Below are 27,355 nucleotides of genomic sequence, written 5' to 3'. Positions count from 1 at the left end.
TTTAAAAACCTTTAAACAAAATTTTACTACTGTTTCCCTCAACGTCCATAACCACTTGCAAATATCAATGATATCCTGATAACTAATACATAAACAATAATACCTAAATAATAATTGAAACTAAATACATATACTTTGACAGAAATCTCTGATAAGTTATCTTTAAATCTGCAAATGGTAAAAAGTCATTAATTTCCTGATGTTAGTAAAAGGAAAATGTTCATGATAATGAATTTATTCTCTCCTTAAGCATATGTACAGTGTAAAATAGAGGAAAAGAAAAATGCTTTGGGTCTTTCAAAGTAACAGCAATTTTTAAATGATTTCAACTTTGTAACGTACAAAATTGAAAAACAAATTTTGTTTATTTTAATTATTAAATACTTTTATCTTTTAAAGTATTAATGGAAGATTTTATCAAATAATGAACTATTTTTATTTAAATATTCATTGGTAAAATGTCTATTTGAAAAAATATTACTGCTAATGAAGTGGCACATTTATACACAGCAACTGTGAAACTATATATTTTATCTTGATGAGAAAAATGTCAAATTTTACCCGACGTTTTGCTTTTCAAAATGAATGCACTTTGTTTGTTGTGAAACTTACAATGCAATATTTAAATTGTTGATTTTGTTTTAAAAATTCATAACAGTTAATTTAGTACAACTACAATTTTTTCTAGGATGTGAAATTTCAAAATTTTTTTGGGAAACAGTTCAGAAAAAAATTTGAAAATACTACCTTTCACCATAAAAAATCAATTTCTTTAAGCAACAGATTAGAAAGAATCATTTTTAAACATATCACTCTCAAATATATTCATAAACTCTGAGACTTGGTTTTGCTAACTGAAGCGGCTAACATTTTCAGCTCAACCATAAAAAAACATGACAATAAAGTATCACACATCTAGGAACCAATCTTTTAAAACAGAGTTATCACTGTCTTTCTTAGAGTAGGTACTGTGCCAATAATATTCATGGTAGAGAAATTTAAATCTTATAACAATATAATAGTTTGTTTTCAATCAGTAATTCATAATTTTATTTGAAATTGTTGTTTGAATACTATAAATTTAACAACAGGATATAACAAGAAAATTCACCTGAATAGTTTTCCATTGTTTACCATACTCTTTAAATCTAATTAAACTTAAATGTTAAATTCATGTAGCTTTCAGATATAATTAAACACAGAAACATTTCCAAAAATAAAAAAACTCTACAGAAACTATAAAAAATCTTCAGATCTAAGATTTGTTCCTAATTGTTCTTAACTTCAGATTTTTTTTCTTCATCTCCAGAGAAACATTAAGTAGTCAATAGCTAGCTATAGATACTGTATTTACTACTCAAACCACTGTATTTTTACTCTATGGTGAAGTAACTTGTAATCTAAAAGGGTAGCAAGGAACTGTAGTAAAAAAGCCACTAACAGATAAGAGAAAAATTAATAAGAAATTAGGCATGAGTCATGAAATTTGAGAAGGGATAATAGCTTCTTACAAATAGGAACCTGCACTATGGGATGAGCAGAAAAAGTCTGAAATAATCAATACTACTGAAATTAACTTTAGAAAGTTAACTTTTTTTCTTTCTTCTTTTCCTTTGCAAGTCATTAAATATTATATATATATAACAAGTAAATATCAGTTCTAAGATGGTTTGGGGTAAAATAATTGTAGAAATAGTGTTAGAATTATATTTTTAACTTCTGAATTTTTATATGCATGTACACACTCCACATACGAAAAGCATACCCTAACTTTACACTGTTAAGAAAGGATGTTTTAAAGTGTAAAATTCAAAATGCTTATGAAATTAAAAATCTTGTACAAATATTAAAATACTTGTGGGAAATTCACCTGTTTAAATATGAAGTACCAGAGCCAGCTATCTCTTCTTGTCCTTGACAAGCATAAAAGAACATGGGTTTGTCAGGCTGAGGCCATGGAAAATCAACTCCTTTCATTTTTCTTTCATCTACATCAAATTAAATTAAAAATGGAGTATCTTTAAAATTAAAGTAACATACCTAGATTGTTATGTAATTTAAAAACAAAAAACATCAAATAAAGTAGCTGAAGAAAGGAAATATTCATGAGTATAATATTAAACAAAAAAGAAAAAATGTTGTACCAAACATTGCAATCCAGAGCTAGCACAAAACATTATCTTAATTCATGCGGTATAACCTAGTTCCCTTTTTCTAGATTTGTGTTAATTAGAAAACTAAGCAGCTTTCAACATAAGTAAAATGGTTGTGATATAACAACAGAAGAATCCATACATAAAACTTTTATATACATAAACCTACCAGCATACACTCCATTCTGAAGGGAACCCTCATAGAAAAAATTTGATGGGAATTTGCTTAACTGAGGATGCATACGATACTGAACTTCAAGTCGTAGAGGACGAATACCTAGTACAACAAGTCTTTCAAACAGGGATTGTGAAAATCCTGCTCGAGCAGCTTTTTTACACATAACTACGGGACCCAGTTGGCAGTGGTCTCCAACTAAGACTAACTGAAATGGAAGATTAAAAATAAGTCTCCTTTTTAAAATATTAGGCATTTAAAGTTCCTAATATACCAAATGTCTAATTAATTTTTCAACAAATATCTAATTCTCCTAGAGAAAATTAAAACTATGTAACTATTATGTCAAATATTCAACAACATATCTTGAGGAAAACATATTAAAGGTTAAACCAACACTAAAATAAAAATATTTTATTATTATCTTAATATTATGTTAAAAGAAGCAAGAATGAACCAAAACTGTTATTTCTTGTTTGTAAACAGAAGTCAGTGAATCATAAAAACCATTTATATGTAATAGTATTGAACATTATCATTTAGATGAAATTAGCATTTCAGTGAATAACACAATATTTAAATGATTTCTTTTTACTAAATATTTGGATTTTGTCTAATTTTTCTACCCTAATTTTAAAGAAGTTTGGTCAATTTCAATGACTTTATAAGCACAAAAAAAATCAAAACAAATCTAAATTACCATTTATTTATTTCTACAATGACTTCAAATTGTAATATAAAACTACATTTGTTTATCCTAAATAACTTTAAACTGATAACAATATACATCTATTTATAATTAAATGTTTTGTTTTTGCACTCTGAGCCACGTCTAATTACTATTCCTGCCATTATAAGTTGTAAATCATTTGGCAAACATGTATCTCATTATGCTACCAAATCACATTATACACAACCAAACTTGTGAGCATACCTCTTGAAAAGTTTGTTACATTATTATTTATTTCACGTAATCTTTGTTTCTGAATTTTGTGCAAATCTACATGAGGGCTATCTATGCTAGCCATCCTAATTTAGTAGTGTGTCTTTATAATTTCAACTAAGCTCAATGTGTTTCCAATAGGAAACAAGCTTGAACTGAAAAGGAAAAATGATTTATGTAACGTAATAACCCACCAAAAAACTGTTTCCATAGGAATCATGCTTAAACTGAAATGAAATTGACTATTCTCTTTAAAGAAACCAGCTAAATATAATAATACACTTGATAAATATGAACCTTAACTTTCTGTTGGTTATAACTACTGTGATATTCAACAATTTCTGAAAGACAGGATATGACAGGTAGAAGACATGGCAGGGGGGGGGGGTTTCTGGTCATTTATTTCATGGCTTTGTAACCAGATATGATTGAAAAAGACAAAAATTATGCTTTGCACAAGCGATAATGATTTTATAAGTAATTTATATTAAATTTTGATCTTTTTGGAAGGGTAGTGAATATAATTAAAGAAGAGGGGATGCCTAGAGAGCAAATGTCAAAATTATCACACAAGCAGAAATTCTAGATTTTTTTTAAATATTGCCTATAAAAGTAAGAACTTAAAAATTACATATTAATAAAATATGGATTATTAGCTTTATTTTTATATTACTTTTATTGATATAACAATATTAAAAAACATTTAATAAAATTATGAAAGCAACTCATTTAAAGTTCATGACATGCACAGATAAAGATGTTAAGGTTAAGGAAAATGAAATGGGACTTCATAAAATTTTAAAAGCATCAATGCATTTATGAATCAGTATTACCAGCCATTCAAAACAAAAATCACATTTACTCTTTGGATCTGTGAATTTTAAACCATGAATGTACCCCTTTCTGTATTCTGTTATTCATTTGCTTATTTCATTCTTATGTGAGTGTATATAGTTATGTGCTCTTCCCACTAGCTTTTACTAAACACAGATTCTTTCTGGTAAAACACTATGTATAGGTTAAAATATACAGAGCTAGCAATACAGGTAAATACATGCAAATTACTTAGCACTTATCAATACACAAAGGCACTAAACTATGTTATATTAGTCAAGATACTTATCTATCATATTTTAGTATGTATATTTTCATTTCTATTAAAAGTATGAATAGTTTTACCTACCTGTTTTGCCCCTAGAACAACAGGTACCATACATTCTGGTTCAGTAGCTTGCATGCTCTCATCAATCAAAATGGAATGGAATTTGAAGCGTGCCAACCTTGGATCTCCTGCACCCACACAGGTGCAGCATATGACATCTGCAGCCTAGACAAAATGTAAAAAGGTTATATACATGTCCATGTGTCTATCTATAAATGAACAAATTTCTTTCATGAGAAGAATACTTTGGAGGTTTAACAAAAGGTTCAGAAGTACTGCTTTCTTGCAAAACAGAAAAATAAATATTTATACCTCCAAGAGTTCTTTTTCACAGGCTTTCTTCAGCATTCGATAGCGCTTCTCATCAGCTGATGAAAGTTCTCCTGTCTCGTCTTTTAGCTGCTGTAGTTTGTGTAACTCTGAGTGGCTAAAAATATAGATGGAAAACTTAAGACAAAAATATTGCAATAGAAGTACTAAACATACACATACAAACTCAAAACATCACACATCAAATCATATAACTGTTAAGTTGAAGAAATAAATATTTCTCTATTTCTAAAACTACAGACCACAGTAATCAAATATGAATAAAATGTTACAACATATATATTTGTACAAACATCCTCATAAGAGAACCAGTAACTGTACACAGATTTAGAGAATTATATTTATCAATGAAATCAAAACAACATTCTAACAAGTTTAAAAGAACTAATAACAAATATAAAATATCTATTATCACACTTAAAGTTCATCAATAGGAATCAAGCTTGAACTGAAAGCAAAAACTAGTAAAACTATTTACAGAAAACATTGTCATATAGAATGCCATTTGGTAAGTAAATACTTTGGCTTTCTGTTTGTTATCCCAGAGAACTACTGAACAAAAGGATTTGACAGGTATCATAGCAACATGGGTCTGACTGTCTATTGCATGGACTCCTAACCTAACAAGACTGAAGGCTATGAAAATTGGGTTTTACCTAAGCAATGGAAATAATAAAATATGTACATTAAATTTTATACTTCTTGGAGGGATCTTAAGTAACTTAAAGTGAAGAAGATACCTAAAGAGCAATGTTAACATTCCTTAGCTGAAAAGATATTTCCAATAATACCTCTCTTACAATATAGCTGTTCTCCAACATCAGCTCTGCCTGTCTAAGCATTGGTCTTGCATGCTCCAGTCTTTTGTACTCTACTTAAATGCCCTTGGTGATACCAAATTTGCAAGCCTGTCTACCCTCATCAATGTACCCTCTATCTTGGTACCAAATATAAACACCTCATTTAGATAATGTGATCATTTGTGTTGAGACTTACACTAGCTCTTAGTAAAGAAGCAGAGCAGTAAAATATCAATGGAGGTAACTACCATTGGAAATATAATTTCAATTTGGGAAAATTTTAATTTACCATTCACTGACAATACAGCTAGCATCCCACAATAAAAAGGTGAAGGGGGCCAGTGTGGGTATGATCCTTACTAAAAGCATCTGCATAGAACAGTGGTGTACCAAGATAAAAGTAGTACAGATGGGGTGGAACCATATTACATCCAAAACAGGTATGCTCTTTACCTCATACTAAGTTCCTGTATCAAGGGTGGAATAGCACGAGTAATTATCATTACCATACTAAGCTGGCTGAATTTCCACAACTTGGGGTTGGAATCAAGGGGTCTTGGTCTCTATATCCTCACTGATGGCTAGCACTGTTAGACTGCAATGTCATAGATATATGTAAACTTTTGATAGGATACTAACCTGCAGCCATAGAGAAATGTGTTTTGCACCACTGGAATCACAAGAAAGTAAGCAACAATGAAGTGGAACACTTTCTTCGCCATCTGGAGAAGTCCAAAAGGCAACACCCCAGGCTTGAAATGAGAAAATCATGTATATCATACTCAGCCAAAGGAACAGAACTCATATGGAGTTTATGAACTTTGATCCTCACTTCTCAACCTAGTTAGCAAAGAGCATTCCATTGCTCCCTGGAATTATGGAGAAGACTTCAAGCCTGTGCTCAATCAAGAGCCTAGGATGAGACCACTACGCATTTGGAAATATGAGGTGAACCAAGTTCCATACCTTTTTAAAAACAAACTGACCAAGATTTATTCAATCTGATGATCAGCAGGGACAACAGGAAAAATCCCCTTTAGCTTTACTTATGATAGTCCATAAGCAGCAGTCCACAATAATATGGTGGTACCATCTGGTAAGCACCTAGATGGTCTTGTGGAATACTTTATTTCTATAAAACCTCTTGTAAATAATAATAACCAAATTGGTTGCTAGTGTGTATCTGGATTGAGAGAAGCACACATGTCTGGAATATAATGAAAGCAAATTGGAAGGAACCCCAAAACACAGACTAGATTGTCACAAAAATACCCCCTCCTCCTTATAATCCACCAAATGTTGTTAAAAACTCTAGAAGAAAGCTGCCTAAACATGTAAAGAATGTGATAGAAAAGCACCGGGAAAAGCCTGAATATCTGAATAAACAAAATGGGCAGCAGAAGACAAATTACTAAATCTGATAAAATGTCACTCAGAAAATACCTCACCTGTAAAGACAAAAATATATAGATTGGATATTCAGGAATCCACCTCTAAAAAAATGGGGAACATCAAGAGAAACTGAAGGATCCCATTGAATACATAATTAATACTATCACCACAAAAAAAAAGTTAAAGTGGGTCACATAATACTTCCAGGCCTGACAGGCCAAAACAAATTCAGTTTATAATCAATTGCACATGCAAGAAACAGATAGCTAAAGAACTGCAGAGATAGATGTATCCCCTTCCCTAATTGCCAAGGAGTTAGAAAGAAATGACCTATCAGAATATAGCAGGACTTAAAGGGGAGAAAGTCCTACAAACATGCCAACAACTCCAGGTAATGACATAACATGTCAGCAGCCAAAAAACATACTTCCACTAGGAGACATAAAAGGCAAGCAAACAAACAGAGAAGGATAAAAGGTCTATCTATCCCATCACATAATAAAACAGTAAATCTCATGGTCTAAGCCAGAAATTCAAGGATGAGGTGAAACTAATTAGTTCATGCTCACCACCATCAACAAGGTAGGAGTAAACTCACATAGGACAAAGAAAAGTCTCAAAACCTCATATAAATCCAAATTACTAATTGAAGAAAAGGAATATAAGACAAATCAGGCTCACAAGAAGCCAACTTAATATAGCAAAGTGTCAGAAAACAGAATCCCATTTCTCCCTTGGACCAACAAAAAGACAACTTCAGAAGCCATAGGAAGCCAAATTAATGTCTCTACATCTCAATGGATTAAAAAAAATGGATATTACCAGTTGAAAGTCCTATCAGTGTGCCAAATTTAAAAAAAAAAAAAAAAATCAATAAAAGTATGTATATCTTTTTAATAAAAATTCCATACTTTTAGTGCAAAGGGAAAAAAATTTAAATCAAAATTGGAGATTTTATATCTCGTATTTCTTAATAGATTAATTCTTGAAAATATGTGAGTTTTAATTACCACAATTCAAGCTAAAGAAAGAGGCAAATTAATAAACTATTATTCCTGTTAACAATAATGCACTGTATACTGAAGGTTGTTTAGGCCACACAACTCACAGCATGTTTTGATTCAGGTCTTCTTTTTTGTCTTATTAATAACCTGTGAGACACACACATACATTATCAAATATATACTGACAGATGTGTTTACTAAAAAAAATTAGAAAGAAACAGCTAATTAGCTTAAACCAAATGTTCTCTCATATTAAAACAAAAAAATCCTACCCTTCCATGTTCCTGATTTGGTTATGCAGAGCAAGAAATGAAACTGGTGAATTGATAGCTTCACGGCTCTTTGCACATAAACGGATAACCTAAAATTATATATACATACATTTAAATAAAACTTTGAAAACTGAATCAAACCATGAATTGTTACAATTTAAGTTTCCAAATGGAAATAATAAGTGTTCTTCAGTAAAAATAAAATCTGAAGACATAACATTAGAAGGATTAGGGCAACATTCCTAAAATGATAACGGGTTTGACCAGCAACTTGTCAGATTATAAAAACAATTTTTAATACACACTCTATGAACTAAGAATGGTCCAAACTTAAATTAAAAATGACACAATATGAGCATTACACACACACACACACACACACACAATTATAACTACCACCAATGACATGTACACATTTTAATCAGTAGAAATCTGATATCACACTACAAATTTTATATAAATTTATGAAAATCATATCACCTTTATTTAAATGAACGTTTTTTCAGCTTTCAATTTATTCACATTTAACTATATTAAGAATGTTTGCATGTGATTTCAAAACTTAAAAAGTATTCTAGAAGAAATTGGAATAGTTTTTCAGCATTTTATTTATTTTTACATAATAAAATTTTCTGTGGTAGTTATAAACAGCTCTTGACAGTGAGTCCAAGGCCTTGTTGACATACTATCATAATGCAAAATTTTACACATAACAAAATGTATCCAATTTATGTATTTCATTGAAATTTTACATGTATCAGAACATATTTTTACAATTAAATCACCCAAGTTTAAATGCCAAAAGAAACTAAAGCACCCAAACCAACAGGCCTGAGTTTTGCAATAAAAACTATCAGAGTTAAAATCAAAAATTTATTTCAAGTATTATCATTAATTAAGACTAATAACAATCAAAATATATATGATGAAATTACTTATCTTCATTCTTAATGTAAAATTCACCTTGCACTCAGACTAGTCAAAATCAAACTACCTTAGTAATTTCAAGCAACCTTTCTTTAAAACTGATTTGTGTGTGTACAAAACATCCATAATGTTTGCTAACTACCTACCAAATTTCATGATGATACACTAAACAAATTTGGAATTATAACAATCATTGCTAAGCGTAGCTTCACACATACAAAGGTTGACGAAAAACCATCAAGACAATGTCCTTAAGGTTATCTCTCTAAATACAGACTCAGTCAATTTGACCTAAATCTTGACTCAAAATTAACTTCATTAATTACCTCACTACAACTTATGTTACTTATCTTCAGAAAATTTTTCAAGCTTTCAGTAAGCACTACAAGTTTTTAATACACAAAAATTCTGAATTTTTTAAATGTTTTTTTATTAAAAATATATCTATCAATATATATATATAAAGGCAATGTATTGACTCTATCAAGTACAGTCTTTCATGTTAAGATTAATAAATACTTTTCTTCATCTTCTAATTGTACAATTTCATTTGTAATCTCTAAAACCTCTTAAATAAATTAAACTTTTTTTAATAAAAACTTTTAATTTTATTTTCTCTACATTAACTCTAAACTGGATTAGTCAATTTTGACTGAACTCAAACACTAGAGAGAAAAAAAGAAATAATTCTAAACTACACTTTTTTCTTTCTAGAATTGACTTAAATTTGTAAACTAGACTCAATTATCCAAAACTGATTAAAGCTACTAACAGTACACACCTGTTTCTACTTAAATATTTTTATTGCCAATTGAGCCCTATATAACTAATAATGCCATCATACAAGTTTTGAATCAGTTAGCAAACATGTAGCTCACATAACCATACTGAATTATGTAACAAGTTATTCATGAGCACACCCCATAAACAATGTTTATTTCCTTTATCCTACCTAATCTGAAATAATAAGTTTCTAATTTTTAAATTTTAGTTACTTTTATAATAAATAATACACATGAAAAACAAGAAATATAATAGTTACTCAGGTCTTTTTTTTTTTTTTCAGTTGACTGTTGATGAAACTCGACCCCACATTTATATACTAATGGTATTACTACACTAAATAAATTTCTTTACTTAACTAAATAAAGCACTAAAGAACATAAATCAATAAAAAGTGAAGAATATCTTGTAAAAATCACAATTTTTCCAACTTTCTAATTATGTGATAAGAGCAGTTAAAAATTCAGTTAAGCTCACTGATATGTTTCCCCATTGGAATAAAGTTTGACCTTGAAGCAAAACAGATAATTATATGTACAGAATAATAAAGAAAACTAACTTTCTATTAGTTAAAATACAGTATTAATTGTCAGAGGGAACTGGTAATTTCTGAAGGGGCAAGTAGACACAGCAAAAGAAGTCTAATTTTCTATTTTAAGGCTCTGTGAACAAATAAGATTGAAGGATATAAAAACTATGCTTTACCTAATGATGATGACAGTATAGAAAGTCACTTATGTTAAATTTCATACTTCTTGGATGAGTGGTAAGTAAAGAAGAAGAAAGTCCTACAGAACAAATGTGAATTCTCATACTAGAATGAGATTGAGGATTTTTTTAAATATCTCTTTATGAAATGAAGAACACAAGACTTGTATAATGTTAAAACTTGATTTATTTATAGCATTTTTATACTGAGTATAATATGATAACAAAGCAGTTTGATTAAATTTTGAATATAACTCTAAAAAGTCATGACATGCACACTTTGGCCTGCCCTTAGTACTAAGAGGTTAATTGGGTAATATTTCAACAATATATATTAATTTTCAATCATGAAAAGGAAATGGTAATATCTGAATATTACTTTATGTTACCAAAAAATTGCAACAAAGGGTTTACAATCCAAAATTAAATTACCATAAGTGTTTCGTCTTTATCATGAAAAGTTCATACAATTTTAAAAAATGTTTTTAAGGACTCCAAAGAATATTAAAATCTAGACATTAAAAAATGTTTCAAGCATACATGAAATCTCTAAATATCCTTTATTTTTCCAACAAATGACTAAAAGAAGCAGAATTATTTTTATTTATCATCACAGATCAATACTTTGTATTAGTGTACTTTCATATCTTATATATTTATTTACTAAGAGCTAACACTACCTTAAAATAATAACAAACATCTTTTTTAAAAAAAAGGATAACCTTTAATCCTGTGAAATGGATCTTTTCTGTTAGTTGATCGACAGCTATGTTACTAGGAGCACATACCAAAACAGGACCATTGTTTTGTCTCATCAAGTGGTAAACAATAGTAGCAGAAGTAACAGTTTTACCTGTACCTGGTGGTCCCTATGTCATAGAAATGGAATATATTTAATGTCAGATATATGTATATATTTCTATTATTCTTTTGTTTACAGAAGTACTATATTAAAGCATTGGTTCAGTGTAAGATTTATAACTTAAAAACCTTGAAACATAAGAAACGATCTTTAAATATAAAATTCATTACTAAAGTAATACCACTGTTGTTTGAATCCCCATAGATTTCATGACTTTAAAAAAATATAATTTCATCAAAATATCTCAAAACTCTCTAAATTAATTTTTGCATACATTACTTAGTGAAATGACAGAGCCTTCTCCTTTTTAACCTATAGAGGCTTCCTAAGTGATTTTACCAAAATATGGTGAACCCCATTCAACAAGACTAGCACCACACACATAAATGTAACTTTCACACCATTATTGGGTATTTCAAAAACTGCTAAATAAATAATTATATGTACATCATGAATACATTTTATACATAAGAGTGAGGTAAGTACTATCTGTACTAAGTAATTTTGATGAACAAAGTTGCCTAACTTATGGTCCTTATATTAACCATTCATACATGCATCAGACAACACTATCAGTTAGTCGTCAATCAAAGCATGCAAAATAGCACAGTAAATAGTTAAGTTAAAAAGGTTATATTATGAATTATAAGTTCACCCAAAAATTAATTACATTTCAAAAATAAAATTAAATTTTAAGCACATTTGAACTCTAGTTTAAAATTGTCTATTATAAAATACACTAACCACTTAACTGGGGATACAACCAGTGGTTAGTCTCATTCAATGGAGAATTATTTTAACCAAATACTGTCAAATTTAGTATAGTTAATTGGCTTGTGCATATTTAATTTCTCCTGGGAAAGACAAGTTAACTAGTCGTGATGTCGTTTGACCTTTTTTTGAAATGGGGAGGTAGTTTTATCTTCTCTGAGCATTATTTGTTCTTTTATATCTATTCTATGTTGTTTATTAGATGTTTGGTCATATCACTGTGTTCTGGTAGTGTAATTTACCAGTTTTTTACTGTTGAAATAATAATAAAAAGACATTGTAAGTGAACACTGCATCACTTTTTACTGAAATTTTAGCTAGGGACAATTCATAGTCATAATCAGATTATGAAATTGATACCAAATCTGAGTTTGATGTTGATAGTTTAAAAGGCAAAAACAGAGTAAAGGGAATATACAATTTCAGTAAATTACAAAAACTTTCCAGTAAAATTAAAATAGCAATATAGAGCTGTATGTAATCAGTTAACCAACCTCAGTAAAAGTGTTTATAGACTTTCCAACACGAACATGCTAGATTGTATTAAGAACTAAGAGTAAAATGAGAGTATTAAAAGAAATCATAATTAAGATAACTCAGTTTTAAATAACTTATGAGAATTTATGTTCAAAAATGTGGCTAAGCAATCTAAAACTATACAAGATCCCCAAAATATCTTCAACCGGCTTATAAACATCACATTCTGTTTAACTAAAATGTCAGCAAGTATAAACTAATACATGAACAGCCAAAAATTCAAAACTTAATTATGTGTAATCACAACAAATGAACAAGACTTACAAACCAATGTCACCAATGTTTTTCTGAATAGATTCAATGAGCTTGGTAAATTTTTAAAACACAAAAATGAGACTCCCTCAACAGTATTTAAAAATATAAAATTTTCAACTCACTTGAATTAAGGAAAGAGGTCGTTGAAGTGAATGTTTTACTGCATATACTTGGGAACGGTTCAGTTCGGGTAAATTTGGAGCAGAAAAATGTTTCGGCAATTGGCAACGCAAGATTACATCCTCTACTTCATGTCCCAAAAGTTTATGGTAGACATATGCAGATACACAGGTCTCATCCACAGCAAATTTTCTTAAAGCTGCTTGCATTCTAGAACAAAAATCATTATATTTAAATACTAGCATATTCAAAGCTTCTTTCTCAACTCATTTCTCAACTGTTTTAAAAAACACCTTGGGAAGACAAATATTTAACAGCTTTCTTATACACACACTAATGTTGTGGTTTCAGAGTTGTTTTTTATAAAAAGCCATAGAGAATATCTACATTAATTCCTTTCCAGATTACCTTTCATTTTTTCAACAACAGGCACAATAAAAAAGAAGACAAAAGGTAAAAGGCAGGAGTATAAAATAGACCTATGTGACATTTTACATCATAAAATATTGAATAGAATTAAAAGGTCTGTGCACCATAAACTATAAATTTAATCAATTTGGAAATACAATTATTGTCATTGACACTTTTCAATTTCAATAGAATATTTTAACATACTGTAGGCAGCTCATGAGTTTACTTGTGTTTAGTGCAGAGCATCAAAGTAGTTTTTATTTTATTTTGTGCTGGACAGCTATTATTTCTCATTTTTGCTTATAGTACCCATAGTTTTATAACTGGATTCTCAAAGAAAACATGTTAAGTGAAGTTGAGATATGTACTGAACTATTTGATGATAATTTGCCAGATCTTCCTATCGAAGGTGAAAATTCTGATGTGGATGTGTTTGTGGATCATTCTGACAGTGACTTACAATAGTGATGTTAGACCTACAATAATGTGTAAAGTTGCTGTGCTTTCAACCGATTACAAATCAGAAAATGATGATTCTACAAATGTTCCTATAATTTATTTTCCTGTTGTGATAATGATAACTGGTCAAAAATAAATATTCCATCAAACCTAGAAAAGTTTGAAGGAAATTCAAGGGTTAATGTAACTCTACCTGAGCCTGAAAGTATAACTGCTGTTACAAGTCTGTTTATAGATGACTTGTTAGAAATGTTTTTGTTAAGAATGTTGCCATCCATAATCAAATTTCAGAAAAACAAAAAAGCATCTAAACGACTTCAGTGGTCTGAAGTTACACCTACAAATGTGAGGAAATTCCTAGGTCTTGTTCTACTAATGGGACAAAAAAGAAAATACAACTTGAATGATTATTGATCAACAGTTCCTTTTAATTAGACTAATATTCTTAAAAACAGAGAATGAGTCAAAACAGATTTGAAAATATTTGGATATCTTGGCATTTTAATGATAATCAAAAAATGGATATCTTCAGGCAGGTTCTTCAAAATTTAATGTGTTGGATTATTTCCTCAATAAATTTAGGACACTATATAAATCTAAACAACAGTCATCATTGGATGAGAGCATGATTACATGGTGCAGGAGAGAATGTTTAAGATTCCAAACATAGAACCCTGTAAAAAATGTAAAATATTACCTTGCTGGTGAGAATGGTGTGTAAGAGTGATACAGGTTACATTCACAACATGAAGATTTATAATGGTGAGGGGAAACATTTGGAGGAAACTATTTTTTAAATTCTTTCTCCCAACCTTGGATTGCAACACCACATAAATTTAAAGAGCAAAATTTAAGAACACAAAAAATACAGCAAGTCAAGCAGGTTGTATAAAATAAAGACAAAAGTTTTGAGCATAGCCTGAATGGAAGTTTCAGTACATAATCTTATTATACTCATCACATTTTTAAACTGGTATTGTTTTTTGAGCATTCTTAAAAAGAAACTATCAAGGAATAAATAGGTATCAAAGAAAAAAATATTTTCATGATATATAAGAATATTTTGAATAAATGTAGCATAACATGAAAACTAGAGGTGACCTGTAATTTTCAACATGATTTTTAGAATCAGTGTCATTAAATTACTTAGACACAATTGCATTTTGTCTAATAACAAAGAAACATTTTTTTTACTGCCAAGTGCTATCAATTCATTTAACTAAGATCAGAACAATGGGTATTACAGCACATCTTGCAACAAACAAAATAAGTCATCTCTACTTTAGGAATTCTATAAAAAATAAATATGCATAGTTAAATCCAAAGGCAATAAAGATACAGAAACTAAATATCTTGACAAATATTCAAATTTTAATATTACTGTTTTTATAAGATGACATTTTGAGATGGTGTTCATCATACCATAAAGCTATAATTGATAATAATGGTAATGATGTGCAACTTTATGACCTCATAAGTGTTAGCTCAAAACATCATATTTCAGAAATCTAAATATACAAACCCTGGTGATTCTGTAACCTTTTCTTTAACCTGTTCAGTGCCGTAGACGAGATAACTTGTCCAAGCTGATCGGTAACACTGTGCCACGAACAAGTTAATTCGTTCTCAATAATACCTAACTTCAACGCTATTTGTCAGCACCATACATGCATTTGATCTACTTACAAATTGTTTCACTTTTGATCCAAAATGGCATCACAAAAAGTTACAAAATGAAGAAGCATTAGAGTTGTATTGTAGCAGCTGAAATATTTGGCAGTCAACAGGTTAATTCTGACATTAGATTCATCTACTATATTTTCAGATTATGGTTTTAAAATATTTGTGTAGAACAATATTTTGGAAAACATTTTTTTTAGAATCATAACCTCAAAATTTATTACTGGTTAATCAAATACTTGCAGCACCCATCACATATTCCATGTTCCTGTTGGTGATCTTGAGATACATATACTAGCAGCCCTTAATGTTAATGTCTCATGTTTACTGACATTTTTATAGTAAACAATACTACTCACTAATCATATGTTATCATTTTGTCACCAGTTTCCAAAAATCCCTTGCGTGTATTAACTTTACTGGCAGTTTCATGATACCAACTGAGAACAAGCAAGAATTCATTTTTTGGAAATATTAGGATATAAAGTGTATGGGATATAAAATTTACTTGGGACACTCAAGTTGAGATCTGAAGGTTGACTGATTGGATAAAGTAAACAACTGCATGTAATGTCATGAGGAAACTATACACCTTAATGAGATACTAATTCAACAAGGTCACAATAATCCTTGTCAAAATGATCTGTACATGAAATTTATTGTCACTAAGCAGCTTGACAAGCAAAGACTCCTGGTCAATTGAGTCTCTGGGCAGAACACAGCAAAAGACAACCAATGCTTGATGACCTGCATATATGAGCCTTAAAATATAATTAAAATGGTGGTGGCACTAAATATTATAGTGTTTAAATGAAAGCAAAATGTAAGCAACTGTGACTTGAGTGGCACACTTTTCTCATATTATGGGAGTGGGAGGGCACTGCCTTCACAAAGAAACATGTAACAAACCTTTGGTCAATGTACAACCTCAAACAGACAACTTCAACCCCAATTCCCATAAAAAGTAGCTACCAAACACTGATAACAGATGTTATTTGAAAAACATGTTCAGATATTGTTCAACACAAATTAACTACTAACTAGTATGAAGCCTTGTCTTGATGATAGATTGGCAATTTATATAACAAATGGGTAAAGATGTTATGTTGTTAGTTAAGGTCAATGTGGCCGGTTTCAGAAAGCTCTTTCCTCCTTTTACCAATATGGCCAGGAATCAAAAAAAGTAAATATGACAATGACAAAGTGGACTAGTTGTTTCTGAATATCAAAGTGAACTGATAAGAAAAACTAAGACCTTCAAATATACAAGTAAATATACAACTGGTAGAGACAATGCATTTAGTGTAATACTTAGCTTCCATATGATCCAGAGCAAATTAGACTGCATACAAATCAGCAGTGAACAAAGAATTTGAAAAGTCAATCCTGTAAGCAACAAGACTTGCAGCTTCTCATGAAAAAGTCACCATATGTAAACCCATTTCTAAAAATTTATGTAAAAGAATGACTTTAGGTATTCACTAACCCTTTTACAATGGGCTTGGTATAATGTACGAGTTCATCTACATGTTTGCACATGTTTAGCATTTGCACTATAACTTTTGATATAGCAAATGTGTATTCACAAAATTTGGTAGACTTTTAGTAAAGATTACAAGTATTTTGTAAACAAAAATATTTGTTAATGAAATATATTTACTAAATATTTGTATTTATTTGTGAAAATAGTGTTTCATTACTAGTCTGAGTGCAAAGTGATTTCATGTTATAATTAAAAAACTATTCTTTGTCCCAAAAATCTCGTAGTATTCACATAATTTCTAAAAAATATCCTAAATACATTTCAAATGTTTGTTTTCAATAAGACTTTATATTTTAATTTCTGTACTCCAACTAGGTGGGGTTCTGTCCCTTGACCCTCATAATCATCATAAAACAAACTATAAAATATAATTTTTTTTGTGCTAGAATAACTACACATTGTAACATGAAAATACAAATGCTTAGTCTAACAAGCTTACATCTCATAACACCATATATTTACCTATATATTTATTATTTTTTATTTTACTGACCTACCAGTCATGACTAGCCAACATTACATAACTTCCACTGATGTGGTGCATGAGCAGGTCATACAAAGTATCCAGTAATTTAAAACTGATATAAGCCATATCTCAGCAAAATAAAAAGATACAAGGTTCTTATTTTATAAGCTGGCTTGATAATATTAGTAAGTTGAATACGTAATTTGTACAAAACTACAGACAATATTTTGATATCACAAACACCTAATTTTAAACAGTGCTGCATTCAACATAACATGATTCACTAAAATTTATATTTGGATTGATTCTTTTAATATTTACTTTTAAGTTTAGAAATTAACTCATAATATTCAAGTTTGATTATAATCTACAACTTGATTCCAAACTTACTGACAAATTCATAAAATAGTAGTTCAATAAAATTTAGAATGCAAGTCAACAAAAGTGCCTTTGGCCTGTGACCTATTTTGAAAGGGTTAAAAGAGCTTGGTAATTCAAGTTGAGTACTAAACTCCTTCAGATGAATCTACAAAAGATCACACTAAGTGATCATAAAATGCTATGGCAAGATGGCCCAATAATCAGATTTAAGTTTCATCTAGTGTCAGACCCATCTCATTCATTTTACTTAGACACAAAAACTAAAAGCAGGGACAGTAAACATGATTGCAAAAGGTATGGCCACTGATGCAACAACACAGTGCAAGGTGGAATGTTGTGGAAGTGATCAGAGCTTTGCAAAGAAATGTCTAAATACTGACTGTGAAAGTAGCAGAACTACGTAAAAACTCTACACTAAGAGAGTGTGGAAAGCCCATGTGCAGAGCCAAAGCTCTTGATACATAGGGTCAAACATTTTTTATGTGCAGTCTCTGGAAGAGACAGACCAGAAACCCATAGTTCAACTTAAATCAAACAAGGGCATGATAGATATTGAGCACAATACCATTAACTTACCAAGAGGTAATAAAAAAAAAGAGAGCAGAGGACACTCAGCACCCTTGTACATTTGATTTTAAGCAACTTCACATAATAGAGTTACTTTAACAACAAAAGAAAGAAGCCCACAAAATTTTGTTTGTGCCACCACAAGAATTTTTCCACTACCAAGATGAAACTTAGATTCAGGATGTAATATCCACTGGTACCATAAATGGATGGGAAAAAGTAAATTGTTTGTAATAGTTCACACAATGTATTGAGATTAGTTTGAAGTTACTACTTTATGGAGCTTATATCTAATAAGGAATATGGAAGTTATTAAAATAAAGGATGGTTGTAACTGTAGAAGAAAGATGTTCAACAATTTCATTTCAATGTTAATAAACATAACACTTAAAACACAGCCATGAGGCACTCCAAGTTCTTAAATGGCAGATTGGGATACTGTTGGTCTCACACAAGCCTGTAACAGGCAAGTGACCATAAAATCCACAAAAATGAAAGACACATAGCATACCCAACCTTATATGGTATCAATAATGTGAAATTATTTTAGTCCATGTCAAGATAGTCAAAAAGGCAGGAGGATCAGACTGGAGTGATGGGAGAAAGCACTCTCCAAGAATATTGCCAGTTCCTGTAAATCAGCTACATTTTGCCAACCAAGTTACATGATGGCAGGTTGTATATTTTTCCAATCATCTTTTAAATCTTGTTCAAGACAACCTTGGAAGATCATAGAGGAGATGCTGGAAGTTAATGTAATCCAGGATTCTTCTGGCTTTGACATTTGATTTGTAAGCTCTCTGAAAGACTGTGAGGTTGGTTACAGTTTTATATCTATAAAAAATATCCCTGGCACATTCCAAAGCCTACTGTGCTCTTTGGCAGTTAGATATCCATCATGGACAAGGATACTGTGGAAGAAATGTACATGATTTAAGGATGATAGGTAAAATTACCTGGACAATATGATCAATTACTGCCTCTGTGTTGCTATTCAAAATTAAGTTAGTAATGTCAAAATCCACCTATACAAGAGTGGTGAAAAAAGTCAAGTTCGTATTTTCAAATACCCACTAGGAAACTTGAAAGGATAGCATCATCTGAAGCCATTCCCCTTTCAGAAGATGAAAAAATTAACAGTTAAAAAATACATATATATTGTTTGTATTTTATATATTAATTTTTTATAACCTACAAACATGCCAAAACAAAAATAAATTTAAAAAATAATAAACTGATAGACAGTGTATCCCCACCAAAATGTGGATCCTACTTCCACAGTCACCTTCACAACCTAAGGTACATTTTATATCCCACATTATATCTTGTACCCTGGGAACTTTTTTCATTAGTGCAGCATTTTTCATTATTATTTTTTTGTTTTGGCTTTTTTCGGTTAAAAAAATTAATATAATTAGTCAAAGGTTTGGATTTACTGTTTTCAAGGAAGACTTTTGTGATTTTGTTTACTTAACTTTATCAGTATTAATTTTCTCTAATATATATAAAATATTTTGAAAAAAAGATACTAAACTGATCAACATTTCCCATCAAATGTCTTCACTACCCCAGAGTGGACTGCCTCCATTTAAGTGTCCCAGGACTAACTATCCATAATAAGATGATACAACTAATGAAGATACAGATAGCAATGGCCTCAAAAGGTGTAATAAGAGGAACAGTCATGGAAGAACTTTGATGATCAATCATCAATGCTACTCCTCCATTAACTCCTTGATCACATAACTGTCCTTAATAATAACTACTACTAAATGGCAACTGTTATCAGCAGTTTTCAGGATGAAAAAATTCATACCTTCAAAGCTTTGACAGTTCCTGAGCATTAGCATGACCATTTTAACCTAAATTTCTTAGCTTTTTGACCATTTTTAACCTTAGTCAAAAGATCTACTGATCTCCATGGACTTCCCTGAATCAAAGTAGTCAGATCCTCAATAAATGAATGAGATTTTTGGTTGAGTGAAGGTGAGACCAAATAATTGTCCTGCACATTGAGGCAGATGAAACTGATTCCTAACTTTTGACTTGTAAGAAAATGGGATAGATGTCTACCCATTTGTTTGTTTATGGAGAGCAAAAAAAAACAACTTAAATTGATTAAAGAAAAGAGTGTAGTCAGAGCAGAGGTATGTTTTTGCACTTCCACCATATCATTGGAAGAAAGGGCAGCAGCATAATTGGATTTTGGAAAAGCACCAAATTTCTCAAATAACTTCTGGATATTACATACATTATTCAAGATTCCTTGCATCCCTTTCTTCTTAATCGATTTAATGCATGATCCAATGTATGAAAGGGTGGAAACCAGAAAAACTGACACAATGTGACTTGACTCCTGTATTTATCCTGTTATTTGCCATCTCAATAAGCACTGGTTATGACTGGTTAAACCAGAGAGAATTTCTAATTCAGAAACTTCAAAGAGATCACCCTCACCAATAACTCCTTGGAGGCATTTAAATAACTGTAGGGAATTTACCCCAAAAAGCATTTCCCCAATGTTTGTTTTACTTTAAGTTCATTGTCCTGTGATTGTAATGTTCCAACCAGCTGGTCCCAAGATTTTACTTTCCTTACTTACATTTGAGAGCTAGAAAGACCTTCAAAGCCCTTTCAGATAAAATTGAGACATTTTAGAAAGTAAAATTTATAATAAAAATGTAAGTACACTATTATCATGGAGAGTACAAGACAATTTACTACACTGCCAAATCTCAAAACCTTCAGGATAGTGCAGAAACAAGTTTCATAGGCACTATCTGTGGATATCAAATACTGGAACTCAGTTGACTGCAGATGGCTAGCCCCAAGAAACAACCCAAAGGCTTCCCATGTAGTCAAATTTAAGGCAAAAGTAATGTACTGTAGTGACTTAGGCACCATTTGAGTACCAAGATCCTCTCCTCCTTTTCACAGGTCAAAGATCACTTGAGGATAAGTTGTAATCCCTCAAATACAAACCTTACTGAGCATACAGTTTAAAAATTTACACAACTTTCCTATGAGCCATTCTAATACACATACCTTTAATAATGCTTATGCTCTTTACATCCCACAGAAGCATTAAAATGACTAGTATAAATTTTGATTTCATATTCTCACCAGTTCCAAACATACAAACTGAATGCTTGAAATGTTCAAAATACATTTTTACATGTAAGGGATACAGGAAGTTAGAAAACTATTACAGCTAAAATAGTGGTTTTAATTATAACAGAAATGTTTTATTGATCAACAGCTTTCAGACCTAAACTTGTACAGATGATGAGCTTTTAAACTGAAGGAAAACAAAAGAGGCAGAGAAGGATGTGATTGATAAGAACTTATAGGCAATTTTTTGACAAGGCATGTGGTTAGTTTGTGGAGTAAGCATGGAGAAAAAATTAAATTATGCTACTTAGAAGCATGGGAAGATATAACTAACAAAGCAAGACATAATAAAGGGAGCTAGCAATGACGCAGTTTTTTTGGAAAATTAGGGTCTAATTTTGTAGGGAAAGGTAATTCAGAGGAGCTAACTGATATGGAGAGAGGTTAATAAAGAAAAATGCCACAAATTAAATGTCTCAAACAAACAAACAAGATTTAATTGTGGAAATGAAATTATAAGCAATTCCCTGGGGCTGAACATTAGGCTTGGGTTAATAATGTACAGATGAGCAGTTTGACTAGCTGAATTTGTGGGATGAATTTAATAAAAGAAGAGAGTTTTCTGGGATGTATGGTTTACATTTAAATAAGATAGGGGCTGGCTTTTTTGCAAGGGCTATTAACACAGTTGAAAGGGAAGTTATAAACTAGAATAAGGCAGTGGTGAGGACTAGAATACACAAAATTCAAAAACAACAAGATGTATAGAAGTGTTTAGAACATTAAATGAGTACAGATGTAGTTCTAAAAATAGGCTTAATTCTTACTATTGTAATACTAGAAGTATAAGAAATAAAATAGATGACTTTCGGGCACTTAGGAATGGAAGATTTTGATGAAACTTCTTCGAAATAATGATTCAGATTATTTAATTAGGATAGAGAGATAGATATGATTTTATACATAAAATGCGAGTTACATCCACTTAAAGTTGAGTATATCAAAGATAATAGCACAGAGAGAAAATCCATTTGGGTTTCTGTTAGCAAATATAAAAAGAAAAGGCTTCTAATAGGAATTTGTTACAGATCACTAGGTAATACTGTTGAAATTTATGAAAAGCTTTAGAGTGAGATTATGACTGCACATGTAAATGTCATAATTATAGGTGGTTTTAGTTTCCAACATTTACATTCAGAAAGGAATAAAATTTCTTGAAACAGTTCAGGATGATTTTCTTCCCCAGTTGTTCAAGAAACAGAAACAATTCTACTTGAGATTTATTATTAGCTTCTAATATAGACATGGTTGAGATGATGGAAATTGGAGGAGATATGTGTGCAAGTGATTACTGTTCTATTATGTTCAATAGCCATCCTAATAAGCAAATTTTCCTTTGTGAATTAAGAAAATTTATAAACACATTTCAAATACAGAAATATATTTTAAGGATGAATGTTTTAAATATTTAAGATAAGCATATTCCTTACAGAAAGAAAAGAATGGCCAGAAGTAATAAACCAAACTGGCTCAAAGAGTATAAGGGATACAATTAAAGAATTTAAGAAATCTAAATTGATCAGTATGATAGGAGATTTAGAAAATTTAAAAAAGTATACTAAAACACCAAATCAATTAGTTACCTGTCAAAGGATGTTGATTTCCAAACAAAATCCACTACAAAGTTTGAAGTACATTCAGAAGGGAGTCCTAAGTTTGTTTTCATCTCAATCCCAACTTCTTCACTGTAATCTTTAGGTAAGCCAGTAAAGGAACACAAACAACCTTTTATTTACAAACTTTTAGCCTAAATACTTTAATAACTTGTTTGTCTGAATAAGTTATTTATCATATAAAAATTTAAAGCTGCAATTTTATCTTCACTGAATTTTGAATACTTCTGCTATTCATTCACATCAAAAATATACCTGACCAAAGTTACAAATACATGTACTAAAGCAGAGATATTTTCATTTATTGTAAGTTCAAAACAAAATTTTATAACATATTGCAACACTTTTTAAAAGATACTGTCTGGAATCTTGATTACATGCCCAACACCAGACCACGGCTTATGAAGTTCTCCAAGATAGCGCAGTCTCAGCTCATCACCATGCATCAATCTCATGTCTAAAATTTAAAAAAAAGAAAATACAAAAGATAATTCATTTTTGTAACATTTACCTGCTAAGAAACTTATTACACAATTTAAATACACATATCTAAAATGTTAGATTTATTAAAAGGAATTAACCTGATCAGTACTTGCTTTGTGATTAACACCAACCATAAATTTGTGAATTTGTACAAAACAACCAAAAAACCTATTACCTATAGATTTCTGTCATTACACATACATGTTGACTGAAAGAATTAAAGCATATGTACAACTCAACTAGCTGCACTTCCAATACATCAACATATATGTGTATAAAAATAGCATTTCCAATCCAGCTTGTCTGTCACAAGTCACTTAAACCTTTAATGGACAAACTGAGAAATATATAAAACATTTTAATTGATTGATTGATTGATTTAGTGTTTTATGGCACAAAGCAGCAAGGCAATCTGCGCCAGACATTCGGTAAAAATGTAAAAAAAAAATAAATGTAGTAACAGACATAAATGGAAATGAAGGTAAAACAAAAAAGTATAAAACCAATGTTGACACCTAGTCTACAATGTTAAGATAGAAGGCAGAGTATAAGAAGTTGTAAGGTATTTACTCTAGCAAAAAGGTAATGATCATAACCCGCCAGGAAGACTAACAGGTAAGTTCAAGAACCACCGTCAGTCACCTGAAGTTGGTCTTTCCAGTCCTGGTTCCGGGTTATGTGTCATAGCAACCAGTATCAAAATGTAAAAGAATAGAAGTTTTAAAAGATACATAGCAAAATTGTAACAATGAGTAGCCAAATGTCCAGTAAAAAGATAAAAGTCAAGTAAATGGAGTAAAATCTGTAAAAGTAATTGAAGATAAAAGCAAAACAGCAATTAAAACAGAAAATGGTGTAAAACCAATGTTGACATCCAGTCAACAAAGTTGTAAAGGACTACCTGTAGCAGAATGGTAATGATCATAACCCGCCAGGAAGACTAACAGGTAAGTATAAAAACCACCGTCAGTCACCTGAAGTTGGTCTTTCCAGTCCTGGTTCTGGTTATCGAGTCAATATGGCCAGTACTAAAAAGTAAAGTAGTAAAAGTGTGAAATAATATGCAGCAAAAGTATAATAACAACTTCGCCAGGATGACTAACGAGTAGTTCAAACATAGTTCAAACAGTAGCGTTAGTCACCTGAAGTTGGCCTTTCCAGTCCTGGTGTCGAAGTTATTTAATGTTCTGGCCATTTTCCAATGTCAAATTGAATGAGAGAGATTAAAACTGTAAAAAAGGAACCACAATTAAAAAGGTGTAATGAATAAATATGCAACACTTAAATGAGATTAAAAAGATTAATGGCCATTAAAAAATTAAAATCATTATCAAGGTGGACAGAGTCACCATCACCAATAACTCTGTCCAATGTTACAGACTGACCCTAGGAAAAAATATGTTTAAAATATTGGCGTCTTGGAGAATTGTAACGATGGCAAGAAAGTAAAACGTGGCTGATAGTGATTTGAGTGTTACACAAACTACACATTGGTGCATCAGTTCCAGATAAAAGAAAACGATGAGTTAAAAAACTGTGACCAATGCGTAGCCTAGTGAGAACAACTTCCTCCTTCCAAACTTTACGGAAGCTAGATGGCCAAAGTCCAATTTTGGGTTTGATTTGAAAAAGTTTGTTGTAGCGTTGCTCACTCCAAGTGAACTGCCAGCTGGCATGGAGCCGAGCCTTGAAGACAACACCATAGTCCATGTACAGAATAGGCATAGGAGTGATGGTGCTGAAGCAGACATATTTAGCTGCCATGTCTGCAAGCTCGTTCCCGCGAATACCAACATTGCCTGGTATCCAGAAAAACTGGATTGAAGTAGCTGTTAATAAGAAATGGGCCAGTCGGTTTCAAATATCAGCAAGAATAGGATGTGAGCTAACGTGTAGCGATTCCAAGGCAAGTATAGAACTAAGCGAATCAGTATAAATAGTGCAGTTGGAGTATTGCTCAGCTGCAATATGATCCAGGGCACAAGATATGGCATACAGTTCAGCAGTGAACACAGAAGCTGTAGAAGGGATACTGCGTGCAACTACTGACCCATAGCAAACCACAGCAGAGCCCACTGAATTACCTGATTTGGAACCATCTGTATAAATGGGAACTGAATGATTGTTTGAAAGATATTCATTGAATAAAAGACGGTACTTCCAATCTGGAGTATCTGCCTTTTTTAGGTGACTGAAAGAAAGGTCACATTTGGGAGCTGTAATAAGTCATAGTGGGATGGGCCGACCTGTGGAATCTGCAATGTTATCCAAGGACAGACCCAATTCATCCAATTGGGCCCGGATGCGAAGGCCAAACGGAGTAATGACAGATCATCTGTTCTGAAAAAGTACTGCCCACCGAGGAAGGAAAACACATTTCCAGGTGGGATGCTGCAATGTTATCAGGACAGACCCAATTCATCCAATTGTTCCAAACGGAGTAATGACAGATCGTCTGTTCTGAAAAAGTACTGCCCACCGAGGAAGGAAAACACATTTCCAGGTGGGATGCTTTGGTGAGGAATGAAGTTTCAAAGTATATTGTAAAGATAGTTGCAAACAGCAAAGGTGTAGAGAAGGTTCATGAGATTCAATGTATATACTTTGAACTGGAGAGGTACGGAAAGACCCAGTGCAGAGTCAAAGTCCTTGGTGATGAATGGGGTCCAGCGTCTTTAAGGCCGAGGGTCTGGCAGAGCCATAGACCATTGATCCATAATTGAGTTTCGATCTAATAAGAGCAGGATATACCTTTAACATAGAACATCGATCTGCTCCCCAACTGGTAGAAGAGAGAACACGGAAGATGTTTAGTGCCCTTGTACATTTGACCCGAAGATGCTTTAATTGTGGTATAAAAGTTAATTTACTATCACAGATAAGCCCCAAGAACTTGGTCTCCGGGACCACTGGCAGCAAAACTTCACCGATATGAAGTTCAGGATCAGGACCGTCGATGGCAAAAGTGCATGCATACAGTTTTGGAGAGAGAGAAATTAAAGCCGTTAGCCATAGTCCACTTCTGTACACAATTGAAGGTGGTTTATAGTTGCTGCTCAATATATCTCATGTTTGACGACTGACATGAGATGTGAAAGTCGTCGACATACAGCCCATTCGCAACAGTGAGAGGGAGTTGTTCAGTGATGGTATTTATCTTTATACTGAAGAGTGTAACACTCAATGCACAGCCTTGAGGGACTCCAAGTTCCTGTACAAAAGAACGGGAAAGTGTCGAACCCACACAAACTTGGAATCTCCTGTCCATTAAAAATTTTTAATAAACATGGGTAGATGGCCACGTAACCCATATGTATGGAGGTCTAGCAAAACGCCATACCTCCATGTTGTGTCGTAAGCCTTTTCTTTGTCAAAGAATATTGATAC

At 31.6% G+C, this 27,355-nt stretch overlaps 1 protein-coding gene across 1 annotated transcript in view; it reads right to left on the bottom strand.

Annotated features, from left to right (window-relative positions):
• Upf1 (Upf1 RNA helicase) overlaps positions 1–27,355 on the bottom strand; it is an 83,150-nt gene that overhangs the window by 28,282 nt on the left and 27,513 nt on the right. Inside the window, exons 8-16 of the mRNA XM_076499203.1 lie at positions 23,844–23,942; positions 23,456–23,564; positions 13,197–13,404; positions 11,372–11,518; positions 8,232–8,320; positions 4,746–4,860; positions 4,455–4,598; positions 2,323–2,536; positions 1,871–1,988 (exon numbers count right to left, since the gene is read on the bottom strand). Of these exons, the coding sequence (XP_076355318.1) occupies positions 1,871–1,988; positions 2,323–2,536; positions 4,455–4,598; positions 4,746–4,860; positions 8,232–8,320; positions 11,372–11,518; positions 13,197–13,404; positions 23,456–23,564; positions 23,844–23,942 (1,243 nt within the window). The remainder of the gene's footprint in view (positions 1–1,870; positions 1,989–2,322; positions 2,537–4,454; positions 4,599–4,745; positions 4,861–8,231; positions 8,321–11,371; positions 11,519–13,196; positions 13,405–23,455; positions 23,565–23,843; positions 23,943–27,355) is intronic.

This window comes from Tachypleus tridentatus, chromosome 4 (genome assembly GCF_004210375.1).
Source record: "Tachypleus tridentatus isolate NWPU-2018 chromosome 4, ASM421037v1, whole genome shotgun sequence".
Classification (NCBI taxonomy): Eukaryota; Metazoa; Arthropoda; class Merostomata; order Xiphosura; family Limulidae; genus Tachypleus; species Tachypleus tridentatus.
Note: the sequence above shows the minus strand (reverse complement) of the source record. Positions and strands in the feature narration are given on the sequence as shown.